Source organism: Lissotriton helveticus, chromosome 5_1 (assembly GCF_964261635.1).
Source record: "Lissotriton helveticus chromosome 5_1, aLisHel1.1, whole genome shotgun sequence".
Classification (NCBI taxonomy): domain Eukaryota; kingdom Metazoa; phylum Chordata; class Amphibia; order Caudata; family Salamandridae; genus Lissotriton; species Lissotriton helveticus.
This window is the reverse complement of record NC_136065.1, coordinates 883,500,079-883,522,089: the sequence shown is the minus strand read 5'-3', so window position 1 is coordinate 883,522,089 and position 22,011 is coordinate 883,500,079. Positions and strand designations below refer to the sequence as shown.

The following is a 22,011-nucleotide window of genomic DNA, read 5'->3' as shown; positions in this document are numbered from 1 at the left end:
CCTAATTTCAGCCAAGCAGGCTCCTTTCACCACAGAAGGGTAACAAACCCCAGAGTGAATCAACATCGGTTTCCAAGGAGTTTCCTCATTTTAATAGGACAGGTCCTGGGACTGACCCTGAGGTCCTGATATATTTTTCAGATCCTAAAACAGGGCTTCCTGTGACTGTTCTCTAGTAAAGTGGCAAAGAAAAGGCTGGTTTGTCTTTGGTATCTTTCCTTGGAGATGCTTAGCAATGATCACCAATTTGTGAATACTAACCACTATACAAAGGCTTAACCTCACTGGCACATGAGAATACAACTAAACTTAGAGAACAGAAGAGGAAATGCATGCTGTTGTTTCTGCCTGGAAGAGGTCAGAGGTAGGGACCTGCTCTCTCTTATACCAAGAACTGGAAGTGTTTCTCAAGGGTCGAAGCAGCTGGCCCAAGGAGAAAGTGACTATAAGGGCATATTTCCTGAGAAAACTAGTAGACCAGTTGGCATTGGGAACTGTACCGGTGCCCTGACTGAAGAGAGTAATTGAGCCTGCCTCCCACCACTGTCTGTTCTGATACCGCAGAGGCTGCCCTAAGGTTTGTGAGTTTGACAGGGTACCACGAAAAAGAACTTCAACATGAAAGAAAACTTGTGGCTCAGAAAATATTGTTATCTTTGAAGCACCGGGAAATGGTGCTGGGGTTACCAGAGAAAAGTGGAACCTCAGTGAGCATGTTTTATGCCGCTCCAAGCTTCTATGAAACTTTATACAGAAGGTATTCAGTCTTGTGTAGCCATGAGCAGTATGACTCTTGACCTTTCCATTGGAACAATTCCATAAAGTTGAAAGGTGAAATTCAACTGTAAGAAAAGGTGGCAAAGTTTGGCCCAGCAGAAACATATCTTCATCTGCTACACGTTTGCTGTGGTCTAGGCCTTTGTTGCCAAAATTCAAGGCTTCAGCTGGACCTTACATTCAATGTATTCAACTTGGTGATACCCTTGCCAAATACAGTATTCTGCTTTGACCCCAAAGAATAATTTCACTTCCATAATTTCATAAAGCCAGAAGGTAAAACCGTTGACCAGGGTGACCCGCTGGGTGTATATCTGACACATGCTTCATAACGATCAACATGAAAAGGAGTGTAGGTATTCGTTACCTGTGCCCATTGAATTACATTGACATAACATTTGAAAATTCATATTGCAAGTTCCAATAATCCAATTAACATCAATTAAATAAGGAGGCAAATGCAGTTCTAAACTCAGGTGGGTGAGTCAAAAGATGTCCAAGTGTACCCTGGATTAGGGGAAGGGCTTGTCTGATCCAACAGCACCACCTGTAGACTTCTGAACTTTTCACCCTAATTATAACGTTTTTGTCATAGGTGTGCAAAGGCATATTCCACCTAGGAAATTACCAACATATTTTTCTTGACCAAAGATCTCAGGATGCATCTTGCAAGGCAAGGCTGTTTCATTGTAGTCAAATGTAATCCTATGGATACCTTTTAGCAGAAGTTTCCTAGCCTTCCCTTTGGCCAAAGGAGAGTCCCTTATCATTCCTATCCTCACACCAGCTTTCCCTGCGGCCCACTGAACCTGGGCTGAAGTATACCAGCCTTTGTTTTCTTCCAAATATTTCATCAAGAAATAATTTAGTTGAGAATTCCAATAGAAGTCCATGTTCTGGTGTGAACATGGGCTTCTATTGGAATTCACCAGGGCATATTATCAAGCCCATTATCGCCACTTTAGCGGCAGTTTTCTGCCGCTAAACCGGCGATAATTTTTAACGCCCTCCTTGATAATATGCCCCGTAGAGTCGCCTAATCGGCAAAGAATTTTTAGCAGGCCGTGTTTATGTGTCATGCCCCTGCAGAAGGTGCCAACTAACCAAGATCAAGGTGTATTTCTGTCATGTTATGATTGGTCACAGCACCTGATTTAATCCAGGTAGAAAGAGTCCTGAATAACAGTGGCCTTCATTTTAAGAAAAAATAATGTGGGAGTGAGTTTCACGACCCTGAAAGGTGAACATTTGATCCCTTTCTTTGTTAATGATGGTGCAGGCTGGCAAGAGGAGCCAGTGGAGTTTCAACAGGATAAGTGTGATTAATTTATTTATTTTATGCGTTTTTATATAGCGCGGACTTTACCCGAAGGTGTCAGAGCGCTTCACAATAGGAACAGTAGTGAAACATGAGGAAAAATTACAAGTCAGCCTGTTACAAAAGCAAATGTTACGTTTCATAAGGCAATGGTGTGTGATTATATTTATTTTGGCCCAGTTGAAGACGTACTGCTGCATATAGAATGACTTTAAATAGTGCAAGTGTGGAGTCTGGGAAGCCACGGAGGAGGGAATTACCACCATCAATTTGTGATAGTACGAGGGCTTGAGCAGCAGTTTGGAAGTTGCTTTTTGGATGAAACAGTTTCACTTTCTTTAGAAGAGAGAACAGGAACAAGGCAGTCCTTGTTTTTTGGCAATCTTTGTTTTTCTGGAAGTGTGTTCATTATGTCTTTCTACTTTGGCAATGTGTTTTTTGTGGGTGAGATTGTTGTAAAAGGTGAATCCAAGTGACTTGGCATTCGGTGAAAGTTTGGGTACAACATCATCAAGGTTATGTCATTGAGCCAGGCAGTGCTTCTTTCAGCTTGTTGTTCCTGGCAAATAAGAGTTTTGTCTTGGCTGAGAGGGATGGAAGTCCCACTCAGGAAACAACGACAATCGTTGTCAGGGTGAACCACAAATAGTCACTTAATTAATCTGTGATTAACACTCTGGTAGCTTGCCACAAAAGCAGTGAGGCTTAACTTAGAGACAATGTGTAAAATATTAATGCAGCACTCAAACAAAGTACTAAAGTGAAAATACAAAACAAATCCAAATCCAATATAGAATCTTAGAGTGCATTTGACTGAACTAAATTATACCATAATAACACAAATCCAATCAGTAGAACCAGAGATATTCAATTTTAAACTTTTACGTCAAAACAGCACCTAAAAGCACAAAGTACTGCTCGCAGTCATCTGGTCATGGTAAACTGGTGAAAATTAACAAGTTCAGGCTGACCGTGATGGAGTATGGGATGAATATAGGGACTAGGTTGGTCCCACTGAAAAGTTACCTTCTATGTCCGGCACAAATAGCTGGAAGTGACAAAATGAAGAGCTGGCCTTGTGTCAGGTTCCTATGTGAGTGTAGGAGGCAAAGCCCTCTGAAGTGTAAGTGGGGGTGGGTGCAGACCCAGTAGGGCTCATCCTGTCCATACCTACGCCCCCTTTGTGTTATTGTATGGAAACTATAGACAAACCCCAACAGAAGAGTCAATCACAGTCATGTGACCCAGGACAGAAGCAGAAGGCTTAAATGGTAGGAACAAGAACATTCCAACTTTAGAAATGGGCCATTTTCAGAATTCTAACTTAAAATCAGACTGTATCAATAGAGAGGATTCCAATGTGCAATTCATTTGAGTGTACACAGAATACCTGTGTTAGAAATTGGGGATATCTGGTCACACTGGACCAGGAAAAAGCCACAAGTTTATGCCGACTGCGATGGAGCGCAGGCCAGCTACAGGGACCCAGTTAGGCCCACTGAACAAAATGCCTTAAATTGTGGTTGCGAACCATTGCATAGAACCATGTGGAAGTTGCGCTGCACAGACAAAGTGATGCATCGGTTCCGAGATGTGGCTAGGCTGCATTGCAAGGTCCTGTTGGGACACTGCAGAGGATCCTATCAACATGGCATGCAATGCGAAGTCCTGGTGTTGAGGATATAGTACGCAGCTGGTGATGCATCGGTTCTGAGGAGCTACGAGGCGCTGTCAGATGTCATTTAGGCTGCTGTTTCCGGAGATGCGAGGACCTGGATTGGAGATATGTCAGAAGACTGTGGGGGTGACGCGGGTCTTTGTGATGGGTCCAATCAATGCAGCAGTGGCTATTCATCAATTCTGCTTGAGGATCTGCTGCTCACACAAGGGAATGCATTGATTCTGCTTGGGGTTACGCCTTTCAACAGAACTGATGCATCGCTTACACTGGCAAGCACCATAGGCCCTTTTCTAAGGTTCCAGGACTGGTGTGGCACCACTTGGCAGGGTAGCCTCACCGATGGCAGAGTGCAGGTATAGATGTTTGGTTGTTAGAAGCCAGTTATGTCCCTGAGGCTTCAGATCAAGAGGCCAGCCAACTAACCCTTTGGAGTCACTCCGGGTTCTGGGTTCGAGCGATGCAGGTCCAGTCCTCACCCAGGCAAGAGGGCAGCAGAGCAGCAGAGCAGAACAGCAGAACAGACGTTCCTTCAGAGCAGCAGTTCAGGAGAGTGGAATCCTTTAGTAGCACAGCGGTTCTTCGTCCTGACAGAGTATCCACTGGTCCAGAAGTGTATGGAAGTGGCGATATCTGAGGTCCTTCTTTTATTCACAGCTATGCATTTGAAATGGAGAGAAGCTTCTAAAAGCATGCCCTTGAAATGCACAAATGCCCTGCCTTTCCTGCCCTGGCTACCAGAATAACTACATGGTTTATACAGACTTTGGATTGGAGAGAGGACACAGCCTATTCACATGTAAGTGAGGCCAGACACAGCTCCTCCCTCCCACCCTGCAGTGATGGCCCACTCAGTTACACCTAAGCTCCAATTGTTTGTGGCTGTCTAGGAGGAATAGCTCAACTGCCAACTACACCAATTCTTGTGATCAGAGACAGACTACAGGTACCAAATGGCTAAGGCAAGAAAATGACAACTTTCTAAAAGTGATCTTTTCGGAATTACAATTTAAAATCTAACTTTACCATAAGTTAGGATTTTAAATTGTGATTCCAGAGACACCAGACTTGAAAGGGTCATCTCTTGCCAGTTGAAAATTAGACTCATAAAACCTAATAGGGTAACTATGCTATCCCATGGGAGAGACCGGCCTTGCAGTAGTGAAAAAGGAATTTAAGAGTTGTTCCACTACCAGAACATGTAAACTTAAAAGCACATGTCTACATTTTTAACTACATTACATCTTGACCTTGGAGCTGCCTAGGGCCTACCTTAGCGGTGAACTACATGTATTTTAAAAGGAAGGTTTGGGCCTGGCAAAAGCTTTATTTTGCCCGTTCTAAATGGCAAGTTAAAACTGCACATACAGGCTCTGCAATGGCAGGCCTGAGGCCTGTTTAAAGGGCTACTTAATTTGGAGTCACAATCAGTGCTGCAGACCCACTGGTAGAATTTCATATACAGGCCCAGGGCAAGTGTAGTGCATTTTACTAGGGACTTACAAGAAAATTGAACATATTAATTGGATATAAACCCATGTTACTACGTTTAAAGCAGAGAGCACACGCACCTTAGCACTGGTTAGTTGTGGTAAAGTGCCTAAAGTCCTAAGCCAACAGAAATAAATTCAGCAAAATGGGAGGAGTAAGGCAAAATGTCTTAAGGTGACCCTGTAGAGAGGGCCATTTCCAACAATCTATCTTCTCGCAATCTAAAGTTAGCACTTAATAAATGTGATAAGATAGCCCAGTGTTGGTCAATGGGAGATATAGACCTTACAACAGGGAAAAACAACTTTAGGAGTTTTTCACTCCCAGGACTTAGCACACATGTTTTAATTTCAATCACTCTGTCCAGTGAGCCTGGAGGTCCTGCCTTAGGGATGACTGATAAGTATTAGAAAGTAATGCTTGGGTCTGGCAGAAGGTTTATTTGGGCAGGTTGAAATGGTAGTTTAAAACTGCATTGGAAGATTTAGGGCAAACCTGAGACATGTTTTAAAGTGGTACTCCTGTAGGTTTCCCAATGAGTGCTTCAGACACACTATGATTATTTAATTTAGAGACCCTGGGTACCATGCATTAAAGACATATGATTAAATTAAGCATGACAATTAGGTGTAGGCTACTTTTATCTTGTTTGAAGAAGAGACCATGGGCACTTTAGCACTGGATAGCAGTGGTAAAGTTCACAGTGTTTTTAAAACCAACATAAATAAATTCAGCAAGCAGGAAGAGTGAGGGAAAACGATTTTGGGGAAATACCACACCAAGGATGTCAGGGCAAATAGTAGGGTTGAGCTTTAGGTAGGTGCTGTATTTCCTGGTCTGATGAGGTGTTGGCCGTGTTTGAGGCTTGGATGTCTGGAACTGAGGAGACTTTAAGGTACAGTTGTGTTTAGTCGACATATTGGTGACTCTTGATTCTGTTACCTTTGAGTAGAATCCCAAGGGGATCCTTGTAGTGGTTGAATATGAGAGGAGACAGTTCGCAATAGTGGGAGGCTCTAGAGGTGTAGAGATCTTTCGGGACCTGAAGGTGTGCTTCTGAGCAAATTGGTGTTGATTGGAAAGGTAGAATGAGACCAGTGAAGAACATTGTTAGTGAGTCCTATTCAATACTACAGGGTGTGGACGAGGGTTGTTGGTCAACTGAATGAATGGCAGATGAGAGGTCAAGCAAAAGCAGGAGTCATCTTCATTTGTAAGTGTGAGTCTCAAAGAAACAGCTAAGTCTGTAATTGTTGACACTAAGGAATAAATATATCGGGAGATCAGGCAAGGAGAAGGGTCCACTGCAGCTGCCTGAGGATGTACACTGTACAGGCCATAGGCCCCCGATGGAGAAGGGGTGGCCTTACAAGGAACTCTGCTATGACCCAGGCTAATAACTGTTATGGTTATGGTAGTAATGAATCTACACCCACTTCCACTATATAGTAATCTGTTTCCGGCACTTACATACCTCATTCACTGAAGAACCTGGCCTTAACTAGTCAAGTGTCTCTGCACCAACCCCACTCTCAGCTGATTGCTTTTAAATCCACTCTGACTTGTGTTTCATTGATATTAGGACCCAAGATAATTGTACTAGTTGATCTGTTAAATTAAATATCATGTTGCATGGTGATTTTAGTTATTATTCATCTAATCTGACTCTACTTTGTCAAACACAGGATTTTATACATGCTTTTGATCAAGCCCCTAGTTCACACAAACTATGCCTCTTGTGAATGTTTTCAAAGGTATACTTCTTAAGTCATACCCCCTTTTGGGTTCGTCATCATTTTAAACCCACTTAAAGCACATTGGTGTCACAACCTCTGCCTTCCACAAAATTACTTGCCTCTCAGTTGCGCCGAGATTGCTTGGCTTACTTTCCGCTTGGTGTTGAAATAGGAACATATCTGTGCTCCTGTGCCAGTGACACATAGTAATGAAAAGCTGTGTGAGGAAATAATAATAATAATAATCCACATTTGTAAAGCGCAAACTATCACCCGTAAGGGTCTCTACGCGCTGGGGGCCGTCGGGAAGATTAAGCAAGCTATTGCCCAGAGTCACATGGTGCTGGGCTAATCTGTCACCGGCACTAGGGATCGATCCGTGATCCACAGATTCCGGAGTCAGTCGCCCTGGCTGGGGCACCACACCTCTACCAGGAAATGCATCTGGTAGCCCATTGGTAGGCTAACGAAGTGAGTATCCCATCATTTGTATCCTGTTAATGTACATTGTTTAGACCATCCGTTTCCTTTATACTGTCTTCGTCTTGCTTGGTTACTCATCATTTTCTGAAGATCTATTTACGTTTTTGGGGCATAATTGTGTTACTTTTTCATTGCTTCGAATGTATTAATTTTACTACATTTGTGTAGAATTGTGAGGTTCATGTATTACTTCACTTGCAGTGAGAGAGATGTGTGCATGAGTGACGTACATGGTCTACTCTAAATCTCAAGGGTCTCTTAGGAGGGTCCATTAATTCTGCTAAAGCCAGGCCCATTTGGAATTTGGAAATTGAGGACTGACTGATAGGTTACGTTTCACTGCGGGGCTTGAGCCATTGAAAAACCTTTAAAGTGAAGTCATTTTAGAAAATGAAGAATTATCAGGTGAATCAAGAGGGGTTTACTGATTTCCCTGGACGTTTCCAATCCCTGCGGGTACAAGTAGTATTGCCACGCCCCAACTTTACGGATAACCCCTGGTAACTCCCTAGGAGGGGTTGTTGGGGTAAATCTGAGAAAATGGCAGGGCACACTTAATGACTCTTCATACAATATGTTATTAGTTTTATATTTATACATACTCGGGGTCTGCTGTATTGCTGATGCTCGAATCACACACACGGTATCCTGGCATAGACCCAGAAAGTAAGGCGTTCTGTTAGGAGTGCCTTTATTTCCTTCTTGCCTAGTGGAGCTTTTTGACATTAACATCACATGTGAATTTGTAAGGCGCACGTTCACCTGTATGTATCTTGGCGCTGAATAACAAGGGGCATATTTACAATAAGTGGCGCATCCCTGCATATCAGCAGGAATGCGCCACTTATTGTGCGCCATGCCTCCGCCACCATGGATGCGCCGCATTTACAATGCGGTGCACCATGGGGCAAAAACGGCACAGATGTGTCACGCATCTGTGCCGTAAAAGTGACGTATTGTTGGAGTTTCGTCGTAAGCTCCAGCAATGCCCTGGGGGGCCCTATCTTGTTAATGCTGCGTCAATCCTTACGTCTGCTTCAAGCATTTTGACACAGCATGGGCCCCAAAGTGACTGAGTGAAATCTTGTAGATTTCACTCAGCCACTTTTAGAAGGCGTTCCTGCGCCGGAACGCCCCCCCCTGCTCAGGAACGCCTCCTTCTGGCGCAGAGCTTTACAACGTGACGCATCTCCCAGATGCGTCACGTTGTAAATACCCAGCTCCGTGGCGCATCTTTTGCACCACCGCTGCGTCACAAAAGTGACGCAACGGCGGCGCAAGGGGCTTGTAAATATGCCCCCACGTTTATTGTTACTCACCGGTACTTATTCTAGCGACCTCAGATGGATGAAAGGCTGGGTGGTCTGCCTGGATTAGAACCTTTAACCTTTGAGATCGAACATCGGCCCTTGCAGCTGAGGTATTATAGTCCACTGGGCTACCAGGCGGCTAAGTTAGGACTTGATTCAACCTACGATATATTCGATGTTAGCAATCCTTAAAACGTGCAGATTTGTAATTTCAAATCGCAGGTGTTATAAATCAATGCCCTTCATAGAAATCAGGCCTTGGGATTGGCACTCACTCATTCTAACGTGAGAAGTGACCTGATCCTTTGGCGTGAGGTTTGCTATATTATTAGAAAACCGGAAGGGGTGACAGATCTTCCAAATGATATCCAAATATTTCAGGTTTTGAATAACATTTTTCTAGTAGCAGCCTGCCTTTCTAAGAATATCCTTCTGTGTGGGTGTAATTTGCAGTTCTTCATTTCATAGGAACTGCTTTAAAGTCCCTGAAGCTCAATGCTGTTCTTCCATTGTACATCCCCGGTGTATTTTTGAAGACTAGACCGACTCGTTACTGATATGTTGGAATATTATTCCATCTTTACTACGCTTTTATATTATAATGAAAAACCATTGCCAAAAATGGGGCATTTCTCATAAAAAAAAAGAAAGCCGTTTAGCTGGGACTGTAGCAATGAAGTTAATATCGTGTTGTGCAGTAAGTACATTTGTAAAATTCCCCACTGATAGACTCATATGGTTAGAAGGAAGTACATTGTCGGGTCCTTGTAGGCCTCAAATAGCTACCAGAATCCGTGACGTAGCTATAAATAGAACAGCAGGTGCAAAGGCAGCGGTTTTCGCTGTGAACAGTAACAATTTCACTCCATTTGTTGTTGTTATTTTTTTATTACCCATTAGGAGATTGTTGGCCAGTTTCCTGGCTTTCACTGAGACCAATAACACCCTTCGTACACCACTGACAACAAGCAAGTGCAGGGTGTACTTTACGACCGTTTATGTGTATGGATGATAGGGAGTTCACAATACAAGTTATCCACGTCACCATCAACTCATGTATTGCCCCCTTACTGGATATCCATTCTTCACACAATTCATCAGCTGTGAGTAGTCTGCTGAACACATATCTTCAGCTCAATAAAAGCTGCATAATCTTCACACCACTATCTAAACCAAAACCAGCACATTAGGAGACACATTCAAAACAATAGCCCAAATAAGAACACCTGTGTTACCTAAGAATCTGCTAAAATACATTAAATTAATTTCATAGAGCAGATATTGGATTTCAATATAAGTTTACAGTTTTTCCTTTGTTTTTCCTCTAGTGCTGGTAAATACAGAAATATGTTCACCTGTTTGTACTTTAGTGAATACATTAAGTAGGGGGGAAATTACGAATTCAAAGCTCAGCCAATCTCCATCTTTCGGGGGTAAAGGGTGAGGTATTTACAGTATCAGCAGCTACTAAGCGGTGGTAGGCAAGCGCGCAACACCCATTAGGCTCAAAGGGCTTCTGCCTCCCCCATCGTTTGTGTCAGCCCGGGATAATACAGCTTCACGGGCTACACACAGACAGGTTTTTAGCTGCTGTAGGCTCGCTGGCTGGTCTGGCATCCGTCTTATAGCAGCCGCACTAGGGCCGGACTGGGAACCAAAACCTGCCCTGGCAAAGTGCTTGGCCGGCCCCCCCTCCCGTCGGCCCTGTAACAAAAACGGCCCCCAGGGACCCCAAACCGGCCCCCACCCGTGCGGCCCACCGGGGGATTGCCCGGTGCCCGCAATGGCCAGTCCGAGCCTGAGCCGCACCCGAGTACTTAACATGTCTTTAAAAGACCATTTACTTGTTAACGAGGCTTTGTTGTTTTTCACCCCTTCTTAGAGCTCCTGAACTAACATTAAACATAATTATCTGGGTGCTACCGGGTGCTGCTACCTCTAGTCCATCTCCTCCATGCCGCAACAGGAAGCTCCCAGCCTCCCAGAGTCCTCTGTCCACTCACAACTCTGCCTTAAGCACCATTGTGATTGGTCTGAGCACCGTGGATTGGCGCTCAGAAAGGGGCTGGGAGGCTTTGCATGTTCCTCACCAGGCTGTGTAATGCAGACTGGTAGGGAAGATGCAAAGTACGCATGACGGTTTGACCGCCCCTCTTGGGCCAGCCAAACCATCATGCCTACTTTAAGAGTGTGCTTTACACTCCTCCCCCTGTCCCCTGCACTGGCCAGCCTGGCCCATCCACCCCACCATGCACCTGAGAAGGAAGGAAAGTGAAAACTATAATGACGGTACTTTCCCTTTTACACTGCTCACAGAGCAGTGGGGTGACGCTCCTCCGCCAGCCGCGGTCCGTAGGGGAGTACCTGCAGGGGTGGTGACGTGGGGAGGGGGAGGGGCAGGGTGGGGGTTAGTAATGTATAAATCAAATGAATTTCGTTGCGCGCACTGCATTGCATTTGGGGATGCAGTGCATGCAACAAAATTCGTTTGATTTATTTAAATGTTTACTTACCTGCAAACCTCCATTATCCATACATTAATAACCCCCACCCTGCCCCTCCCCCTCCCCACGTCACTGCCCCGGCAGGTACTCTCCTACCGACCGCGGCTGTCCTCCGCATTAGCGGAGAAGTCACCGCTGGGTATTTACTTCACCAGGTAAAAATGTATGCTCTAATTAGTCGATGTTCTAAAAGCCTATTCGTAGTCATTTGCAAAAACTATTACATAATGACAGTTCGGAGGCCTGAGTGTTTGATCATAAGGAAATGGCTGTGAATGAAGGTATAGAGCCAGATTTCCACACCAGCATTCGCGTTCATTGAATGGCATTTTTTTTAAAGAAGTCATTGTTCCTCAAAGGTACATTAGCTGCTTTTGAACATAAAAGGTTGGCATTTAGTGAATGGCACTGTTGGGAGCAACTGCAAAGACAAAGCACGGACACATTTCGTAACAAATCACAAGAAGTGGAGGCACCCATTACATGCCCCCTTTACATTGTGATTTTTTATGGGTCATATAGTACTCTTTGTGAATTTGAAAGACATTTCTAGTTGCAATTTTTCTTTTGTACATTTTTCGACCTGTATTTTGCAATCAAATACCTATGATTTTGAGAATCGCAGACTATGCAACAAAAAAAAAAGAAATTTGAACATAATGTCCGTGAACACTAAACACTTTTAAACAGGAAGGGATGTAAACGTTGTGCAGAAAGACCTAAATTGCAGCAAAAAAAGTCTGACTGTTTAATAGCCAGACTACTAATCCAAGTATTACCCAGTATCATGTGCAATCTGAGGGTTAAATATATGCAAAACTGGATTCTGTGAGTCGTGATCAAAATTACATGATAGCAGATTCCCCATTTTCACAGCAAAATACAAATGAATGTGTTCAACTCATAACTAATAAATTACACTGATACTCTTAACTTTAAGAAAGAAACAAAGGATGTCATAGAAAAGCAATACACAATTATGTTCTTCATAAGAAATTAAGTTTAAGTTTATAGATAGACAATTAAATCAAGCAGTGGCAGCTCCTCGAGGGAGTGCTGCGGGCGGTGGGTGGGAGGGGCAGGGTAGGGGGTAGAAAACTCCGACAGACGGCCGATCAGAGTTAAGTAAATAAATAAAACGAATTATATTGCGCGCACGCTGCAATGCAATCGGTGATGCGGTGCGCGCAATGTAATTTGTTTTATTTATTTACTTAACTCTGTTCGGCTATATGCCAGAGTTTACTACCCCCCACCCTCCCCTGCCCCTCCCCTGCCCCTCCCCCGCCCCACCGCCCGCAGCACTAGGAGCCGCCACTGAGTTCAAGGCACATGCATCAATGGATACGCTGAAATTAATTTCTTTGAGTGAGAATTACAAGTCTTTAAACAATGATTCTAACAAATGGAGAAGAATATTCAGTTCTAGTGTGTCAATATCATAGACAAGAAAAGGATACTCAATAGAGGAGGGTGACTGCTAGTTTTAAAAGAAGTCTACGAGCCTTATACGAGCCTTATTTGAATCGCGTACGCTTTGTACTCCATCAGGGCGACAATGTAAAATACTTCAGCACCTATCTCTAGTCATTGGCAGGAACCACCATTATGCTGGTTCCTCTCAATGTGTTAAAGGTTTGATGGATAGTTCCATCAAATTGATGGCTGCCTGGCGAACCTTTAATACGTTTTCGGTGTTTCAAAAAAAACATCCCTACGTGGGATTCTGTTTTTAAAAAAGCAAAAATTAATGACCCACACACCACAGAAGTTTTCTCCAATGGTGCAATGGTGATTATTTTTTTTTACTGTCCCCTACCGCCAGGTTTTACACTGGGGTGACAGACAGCAAAAAAAATCATTATACCATCTACTCTAAATAGGGCAGATGGTGTTATGTGTCAACGTCCAATGGCCTGTACTCTGTCGAGCTGTCGAAGGAGTATGTCAGGGATGGAGCCAGAGTAGGTTCCATAATCAACATACTTAAACCTGCTCACGTGTAAATCAGGCAGGGAGACTGAGGATCTGGTGGAGAGGGTACTAAGTCACAGTTGCAACGGAGTACCCTCTCTGCTAATCTCCATATCAGCCCTTAAGGGCCTGATCCAGAGTGGGAAGTACCCTTGCTCCACATTTAGAGATGTTACTGTCTCTGCGGATATCTCTAGTCATAGGTAGGAACCATTGTCATGTGGAATTTTGTTTTAAAAAAGCGAAAACTATTGACTCCCAAAACACAGGGGTTACCTGCTATGGTGTGGGGGGGGGTCATTATATTTTTGTTTTACTGTCCCTCAGTGTTGATGAAAAGAAAAAATAAACATTACACCGGCCACTCTAAATTGGATGGTCAATGTTATATGTAAACCCTTCAGTGGCCCATACTCCGTCGGAGGTGTATGTCATAATTAAGGTTCTTCTGTATCTAAATCGAGCGGGTGGACTGAGGGTGTAGTCGAGAGGGTACTCCGTTGCAGTTGCAGTTGCAGTTCAGCTGAAAGGACACTCTGTCACAAACATGAGCAATATCCTGTCCACCATATTGCAAGAGTATTATAGTTTATAGCACTTGTAATATGGCAGACAGGACATCAGTCATGTTTTGATAAAGAATCACATTCTCCAAACTCTAAATAAGTCCCTAAGAACTTAGATCAATAACAGTAAAATCTCTGGATAATACTTTGTTCAGAATCTTCACCACTGTGAGATAATGAGGATGTTGGTTTCTAAGATGCGCTGTCCATTACATTCTCCATGATCATTATGTGCAGATGTTGTGTGAGAATCGATGGACATTTAGAAAAGAAACTGCTTTAGACTCTTTGGATAACGGATACAAACATTGATTAATTACATATTTTGGCAAAAACAATGTTTTGCCATAAACGTTGAAAATGGCTTGGTTGGTTACTGAAAATTGAAAACAATTTAATGTTTCTTCAGATTAATGGGTGATGTGGGTCTGGTGAATTATTGATTGGATTTAATGTAGTTCCCAGTGGCAATAAAAAAGATGTGGGGACATATATACTAAGGGGCTTATTTTCAAACCCATTGAGCCACCGATGCGTCACTTTTTGTGACTCACCACTGGAACAAACTCCTGGCCCATATTTGCTAGGACACGTAAAGCCACCCTGCATGGCTTTTCCTGTCCTTGTAAATATGGCCCCTTCTCACGCAACACTTTTCGTGAAAGGGGTGTAATATGGGTGTTGCTATGGGTGTTCCCATGCAACACCCATGTATTCTGCCACATTTCAGGAGTTACGATAATTCGTAATCCTGGAAATGCACCAGAATGCCAAGCAACCCCAGTCGAGGCACCACGAGGAGAAATGTTAACATTTCCGTTTGTTTTTTCCTTTTTCTAGGGGTGCTGCATTCTGCAGCACACATAGGAAGAGTAAATCTCTTCTTTTAATGTTTTTGTGCAGGAAAGTATCCCTTCCTGCACTGAAAAAATCTCCCTGCAACACAGGTTCCCCTGAACTATGGCGCAAGGGTGCCTGCTTGGCGCATAGCAGACGATTGTGCGTCAGCGCAGGGGAACACAGAGGGATGTGTCATATTGTGGTAAATATGATGCATCCCTGTGCTTTGAAAGTTCCATGGCATGGCACAGCCGAAGGACCTGCGGTGCCGGGCTGCAGCACTTTCTTGTAAATGGGCCCCCAAGAATTTGCACTGGTGCAAAGTCAGTTTTGGAAAGGTATTACTTATAGTTTAAAGTTATTTTGCATTTAATAGGTGCCCTTTTCTTGGTACAAAAATAGCTTTGCAGTGCTTTGTGATGTTATGAGCCACTTTGCATAAAGGGTTGGTGTGTGGGTATGAAATGGGTGGATCACTACACCCATGAATTTTGATACAAAGACTAATTTACTAAAAGCTATACTTTTGAATCCTGCGAGAAGAAGTTTGTACCACTGTTTACATAATCAGCTTTGCCTAGTAAAAAAGTATGCAATTGAATGTATCTTAAAAACCTGTTATGTAATCCAACAACCTCAAATTACATACCGCTCAGTGGTCTAGCTGTGCCATGAGTTTCAGTAGATAATGTGTGCGAGGTGGGCTATCCAGTATTGCTTTCTTCATCAATGTTAAATTGTTAGTCAGTAACAGTACAAGAAGGAAGTCGTGTGCCCAGCATGAAATTTGATTTGCCACATTGCCAGGTGTAGCGATATTACAACCCTTTTTCAACTCTTAGGCCATCAACGACTATTTGCTGTTTATGGGCTATGGGAGGGATAAGGAGAGGAAACTACAGAAAGTAAAAAGCATCTATTGCGATTCTGCCTCTGACCAGGGGTTGCCAGGGGTATGCTAGATGCACAAAAAGATTTAAGAAATAGCAGTTGCTTCCCAGGGCGACCTCTAATTGATGTATGTAGTCACATGGAAAATAAATACTAAATTTGTTGATTTATCAACAGCAGCGGCCCTTGCAGGTAAAAGCTGTGGGTCAGTGCGTCCAGGTTGGGAGAAGGGGGATTAATATACGAAGTTGAGGGGAAATTATTTATTTATGTATTGAATTTTCCCTCGTGGCTTCCTGTTGAATCCCCCCTCAACCCTCAACCCAGCCCCACCACCCCTTCCTGCATGGGACGCTGCTGTTTATTGATGAACTGTAAAGAACCACAAGAAATTTAGAACCTATTCCCATGTTATTAAAATGTGATCTGCTTTACAGTTGTACGGTGCTGTCAATGAAGGAAGCAATACTGTAACAGCATGTTAAAATGTGCATATTCCCTCATTTGCAGAGAGTGAAGATGTATACCAGCGACAGGTTCTTTCAATATCTTGCATCATCTTTGGAATAGTCGTTGTGGGAGTTATATGTTCAGCTTTCTACTTCAGAACCAAGTGAGTAAGCTCCATGCAGTATTTATAATGCTCTTTGTTTCATGTTTAGTGTTTTTATAAGGAATGGAAGTTCCATGGTAGACACTGGTGCCTTGTGGTAAATGCTCCACACAATGTAATGTAATTGCCATGTAATTTTATCCAAGATTGTTATGTTAATATCGAAAGTATCCCCTTGCAATTCTGACTTAATGGTAGACAGGAGCTTGCAATCAAACAGTATAATGCTTAATTGATATAAGAGTTCCATCACTTGAAGTCCAAATAATGAGGTTCTATAAGAATCATAGCCTAAAACCTATCATTTTCATAGAAATGCTTATTCTGAGGGCTTTTCAAAAGTACCATTGAAAACCTAGAAAACGATCAAATTTGATTTGAGATTTTTTTTTAAAAACGGAGTCATCCACCTGTTCCGCTTCATTCTACAGTTGCACATTTGCTTCTTTTTCTTCATATATATATGCATGTATTTAGTAAACCTGGGCGGTGAACTCCACTCCATTCGCTGAGTTTTTCGCAGCCCGTGATCTGCTGAGCTTCCAGAGTTTTGAAAAACTCCGCTTCGTGCAGCGGAGTGGAGTTTTTCCTCACTCAACAACTGTAAAATTGCGAGCACAAGAGAGGAAAATCCAATGCTAGACGACTTGCCTGCAAGATTTCTCAACGCGGGCAGTCGCGGATGGTCGCTAGCTCTCGCGTTGAGAAACCTTCCGTTCACGTTGGGTAAGCTGCTGCTCGAGTAGAACTTCTACTCAAGCAGCAGAAAGAAGCAGTGCCCTCTTGCACTGTGCGAGATGCCATTTACGTTGATTTTATAGTACGGGGCAAACACCCGGCACAAAAAATGAGTGCGAATGACACGAGGTAACCCGCTCCACCGCTCGCGGAATTACGCGTAGCTTGGCAGAGGTATTTTTTCACTTCGCAGATTTCCGCTACGCAGAACTCCACGAACTCCGCCCAGGCTTATTATTTAGAGAGGCATACTACAATGGGAATGTTTTCAACACAAAGTTCCAGCTTTTAAAATGTTGCCAACATTCTTAGGGCTCCCACCTACACTCCTTATTTAAATTGCAACGTTCATTATTTTCAACTCTGGACACGTGATACTTTGAACTCTGCTGAGCTGGGGACTAGTAATGAGCCTTCAGTTGCATGTGCTCGGCAATAAACAATTACGGGCAGATTTACAATCCTCTTGCGTCACTTTTGCACAGTTGTTGCATCACTTTTGTGATGCAGCAGCGGCGTAAAAGTTGCCGCCCATTTACAATGTGATGCATCTAGCGAGATGCGTCACTTTGTAAAGCCCTGTGTGACATTATACCTCTTTTCAGGTATAATGTATGCAGGGTAGGCGTTCCAACGCAGGAAAGCCTCGTAAATGTGATGCGGTGAAATCTACAAGATTTCACTGCTTGACTTTTAGGATGTCACTGCGTCAAAACCTGACGCCTGCTTGAAGCAGGCATAAGAAGTGACGCAGTGTATTGGGAATGGGCCGCAACACGCATTGCTGGAGTTGCATCGTGCTTGCGACACGACTCCAGCAATGCGTGCCTTTTCCATCAACAGATGCGCCAGAATTTCGGACACATCTGTCAATCCTTGCGCCATGGTGCGCCGTTTTGTAATACCGGCGTATCCATGGTGACGGAAGGGTTTTGCATCATGGTGCAAGGAAAGTGACGCATCTCTACATATGCGTCACTTTTTTGTAAATCTGCCTCTTGATTTTTCTTTAAATTCACCATGTTTGGCACATTGGCAAGTCATCTGTAAATTGTGCACGCGTCTTTCACAGCGGTCTAAGTTCAAATTTCAAATGCAAGTCTCGAGGGGAGTTTCTCCAACTTGCTTTTAACCCTTTCCATTCTCATGACGGAACGGTTCCGTCATGAGCTACGGTTGAGCTGTGCTCATGACGGAACCGTTCCGTCATGACCACGCCCGTTTCTATTAGGGCCCAGCACCGGAGGGGGAATCGCGGTCGCACAGAAAAGGTTAAAAAAGGATAACATGGGCTTCAAGCCGTCCATTTAAAGTAACTGGATGTAGGCCTCTGTGTAACAGAAATGAAATGTGGTTATCTTTGCTTATTTGAAATTAGAGAAATTAGATGCAAGTGTGCACAAATGCTGCACAGTAGAATGCAGTCTAAATCCGAGTTCGAGGCCTAAAGGAGACATGTTTTTCTACTGCATTTAAAAAATAAAAAGGCACCTAAAAGCATATGTAGTGCACAGGCTGCTGCAACCTGCATATTAAATTGTGACAAATTGACCGTTGATAGAAAAATATCCCAAAGACAAACTCAAAATGAACATTGTATTTTGATTATCTGCACACCTTGACCTCACATACAAGTTTTTATATTGACTTCCTGAAATATAATCAGAGTTGACACTAGTCCTTTATCCTTACCAGACTACCCTGCACCTTAGTAATGGCCCCACTTAAACCCTCATGTTTTGAGGAGCAAAGTGGCCAAATATTAATCTCCAAAGGATTAGAATACCATGGGTCTCAGGAAGTCACTGCAGGTATCCATGCTACATCTTGTTGTCAAAAGGGGCTATAACCAAGGCAAATACACTTTCTTTACTGCCTTCTAGAAGGATTCCCATACCCTGAAGAAGATTCTGGCATGATTTTTCTCTGGTTTAATCCTGAATCTCTACGAACAGAAAGACTTAAAAGATAACTTCTTGCTGATCAATAAAGACAAATGGAACCAGGTCTTGTCAAAGGGAGTCTGCTTGCTGGTTGAACATCTCTCCTGAGATGGGGAGGCATTGGTTTGTGGAGGCAAAAGCGCTGCGCCAACCTGGATAAAGGCAAGCAAGTGAGCCAAAGCTGGTCATTTCGGAAGCACAACCAATAAGAAGAGTCTCAATTTAGTCTGATGAGCAAAAGTAGTCCTGCTGACTGAAGTTGCTAGAGCTGCTGCAGAAGCCCAAGAACTAGTTGAAATTGGAATATTTGCTTTTGACCCATTGCCCTATGCAAAACTATACCTTTATGAAAGTGTTGGACACTTTTCGACACAAAGGAAACCAACCAACCTCAAAGTTTTTTTAACCTGGAGAGAAGGACTAGGCATGAATGCTGCCCAAAAAGAGAAAACTAGACTCGTAGATATCTATTTTGCTACAGCTTCCAGACTTGCCCTTCTGAATTTCAAGCTTCACAAACATGATGAATTGAAAGATAACCGTTTGAGCCACCAAATTTCCAACCCTTACCCAGCCTCACACCACTGCCTGTAAGGCAAATACATTTGATACGGGTAAACCAAAAACAGGATGTAAAAATAATACAGCATTGTTTAGACTCAGAGAGTTTCATGGTATGGGTCATCAGCCCATTGATGTACATTGATGTTTGAGTTTGAAATAAAGCACTTTTTGTTACTGCATAACTCTTGCTTTCCACAAAAATGACCTGGACCAAATTGGCACCTAACAAATGATTATTTTAATAGTGTATCTTGTGTTGGAAAACCATTCCAACTAACTCCCCTATTTTGATTAATGGGGTAGGAGATACACCTATATTGTGCCACGTTAAAAATAGCCCAATCCCTTTAAACAGACGTTGTGAGACACACTACACACACCCATGTGTAAAACTGAAATAAAGAAAAAAGTGTGTGAGCGAGATGGCACCTCACGGGCGAACCACCAACGGGAACCTGGTAGGTACTCACCAGGATTACCCTGTTCTCATCATTGGCACCATCAAGCTCTAAAGAAAATGTGTCCAAAAACAAACAGTGTATTTGTGATAAGAATGCAGTGTAGAAAAACCAAAAATAACAAATACGGTGTCAAAACAACATATAAAACCACAAACAACACGGATCTTTAGCTTTATTCTGTCTCTTTCGTTTTGGTTATGGACTCTAAAAAAGTAGGTATGGCTCCTAATTATCCCACCATACTCTACTTACTGCCGACATGTTTCATTGCCATTTCAAAGTTTTAGACAATTTCTTCAGGGCATCACAAATTCCTGCCACTGCATCGGACAAATGTAGTCTTCACAACTATAAAACATACAAAACACATGATAGTCACCCTGCCTTCTTAAAAACACCTAATTAGGTGTGGGTAAATCCAAATGCACATAACTCTATAATAGTTACCCTCAATCAGCCCAACTGACTCGTACCAGGCCGAGAGGGCGGGCCCTTTTCAGGGTTTATTCGAGACTCCCAATGTAAGTCGCTTCTCTTTCCCTTCGGTATTTTTCACTGCAAGAGATAGAGCAACCATCATTACTGCCTCTTCTATTGAGTATTCCTACTTCACCGGAGTTCTTATTACAGGTTATTTAGTACGTTATGACCCCTCTTCCTTTAAAAATGTCTCCACTATAGGTATATGCTGAAACTGACTCTCACTGTTATTGTATCACTCTTGACCGGACCCCCATCATGTCCGAGTACTCATTACACAGAGTGTACCCCCTCAATAATAAATCAATCAAGGGATCCTACAGAATTCGATGCGACTCATCTTCTCCACAGCCGCACACTACCACCTCTCCTTACCGATAGGGCACCGAGCATGCCGCGTTTCATCAGCCTCAATGTCTACCCGTAACCAGAACCCGTCTTTATTCCACTCGATAGGCGTATACGTACCCACGTGATAAACGTCTGACGTGTGTATCAGCGCTGAGAGGTACCGCCATTTTAGAACGGGACCAGACTTAGTCTAGTAATGGGAAATGCTGGTGTGGAGTGCAAAAAACGATGGATTTGGACCCAGATCTCTGTACTGGGGTGAATGTATGACATTGTTCTGCATTCTGTCCATCAACTGTTGTTTTTGCATTTGTCACCCCGAGTGGGATGGGTATGCTCAGACGTGAGTCCCATGCTCTCCACACCACTGGAGTCAAGCTATCCTGGCTGAAGACGGCTGAAAGCCAGAAACCGGTCCTAGGATGCTTGATTCCGGTCCCGGAAAGACATGGCTTGGCAGTTCGGGCTGGTCTGTTCCCATGAGGCACAGGGTCAAGGCTGATTTGCATTTGTCTGAACTGGGGTGGTGTGGAGTGCAAAAAAACGATGGATTTAGGCCCAGATCTCTGTACTGGGGTGAATATATGACATTGTTCTGCATTCTGTCCATCAACCGTTGTTTTTGCATTTGTCAATAATTATGTCAGCAGCTAAAGTTTACCCAGTCTGGCCTTCATTATCCTGGAACTTTCACTTGCATCTGAGTCAGAAATGAAAGGTGCACCATGTGTGCATGGTGAAGGAAGAGTATGTTCAGAAGAGTGTGGGACAGTGTGCATGACTGACGGAATCAATCAAGAGGCAAGAGAAATCCAGAAATAAGCAACAGAAATGTAGAAAGAGGCAAGAGAAATCCAGAAAGAAGCAACAGAAATGTAGAAAGAGGAAATAGAAGTGCAGAAAGAGGGAAGAGAAGTGCAGAAAGAAGCAAGAGAAATGCAGAAAGAAGCCAGAGAAGTACAGAAAGAGGCAACAGGGGTGCTGAAAGAGGCATGAGAAGTGCAGAAAGAAGCAACAGAGGTGCAGAAAGAGGCAAGAGAACTGTAGAAAGAGGCAAGGGAGGTGCAGAAGGAGGCAAGAGAGGTGCACAAAGAGGGAAGAGGGGTGCAGAAAGACGCCAGAGGGGTGCAGAAAGAAGCAAGAGAGATGCAGAAAGAGGCAAGACAAGTGCAGAAATAACCAACAGAGTTGCAGAAAAAGGCAAGCGAGGTGCAGAAACAGGCAAGGGAGGTACTGAAAGAAGCAAGAGAGGTGCAAACAGAGGCAAGAGGTGTGCTGAAAGAGGCAAGAGAA

General features: G+C 43.4%; 1 protein-coding gene across 2 annotated transcripts in view; it reads left to right on the top strand.

The window, feature by feature from the left end:
* NRG3 (neuregulin 3) overlaps positions 1–22,011 on the top strand; it is a 1,733,439-nt gene that overhangs the window by 1,565,793 nt on the left and 145,635 nt on the right. For both annotated transcript variants that reach the window (XM_078641127.1, XM_078641126.1), the window contains one exon: positions 16,079–16,181. In XM_078641127.1, coding sequence (XP_078497253.1) covers positions 16,079–16,181 — 103 coding nt within the window. The remainder of the gene's footprint in view (positions 1–16,078; positions 16,182–22,011) is intronic.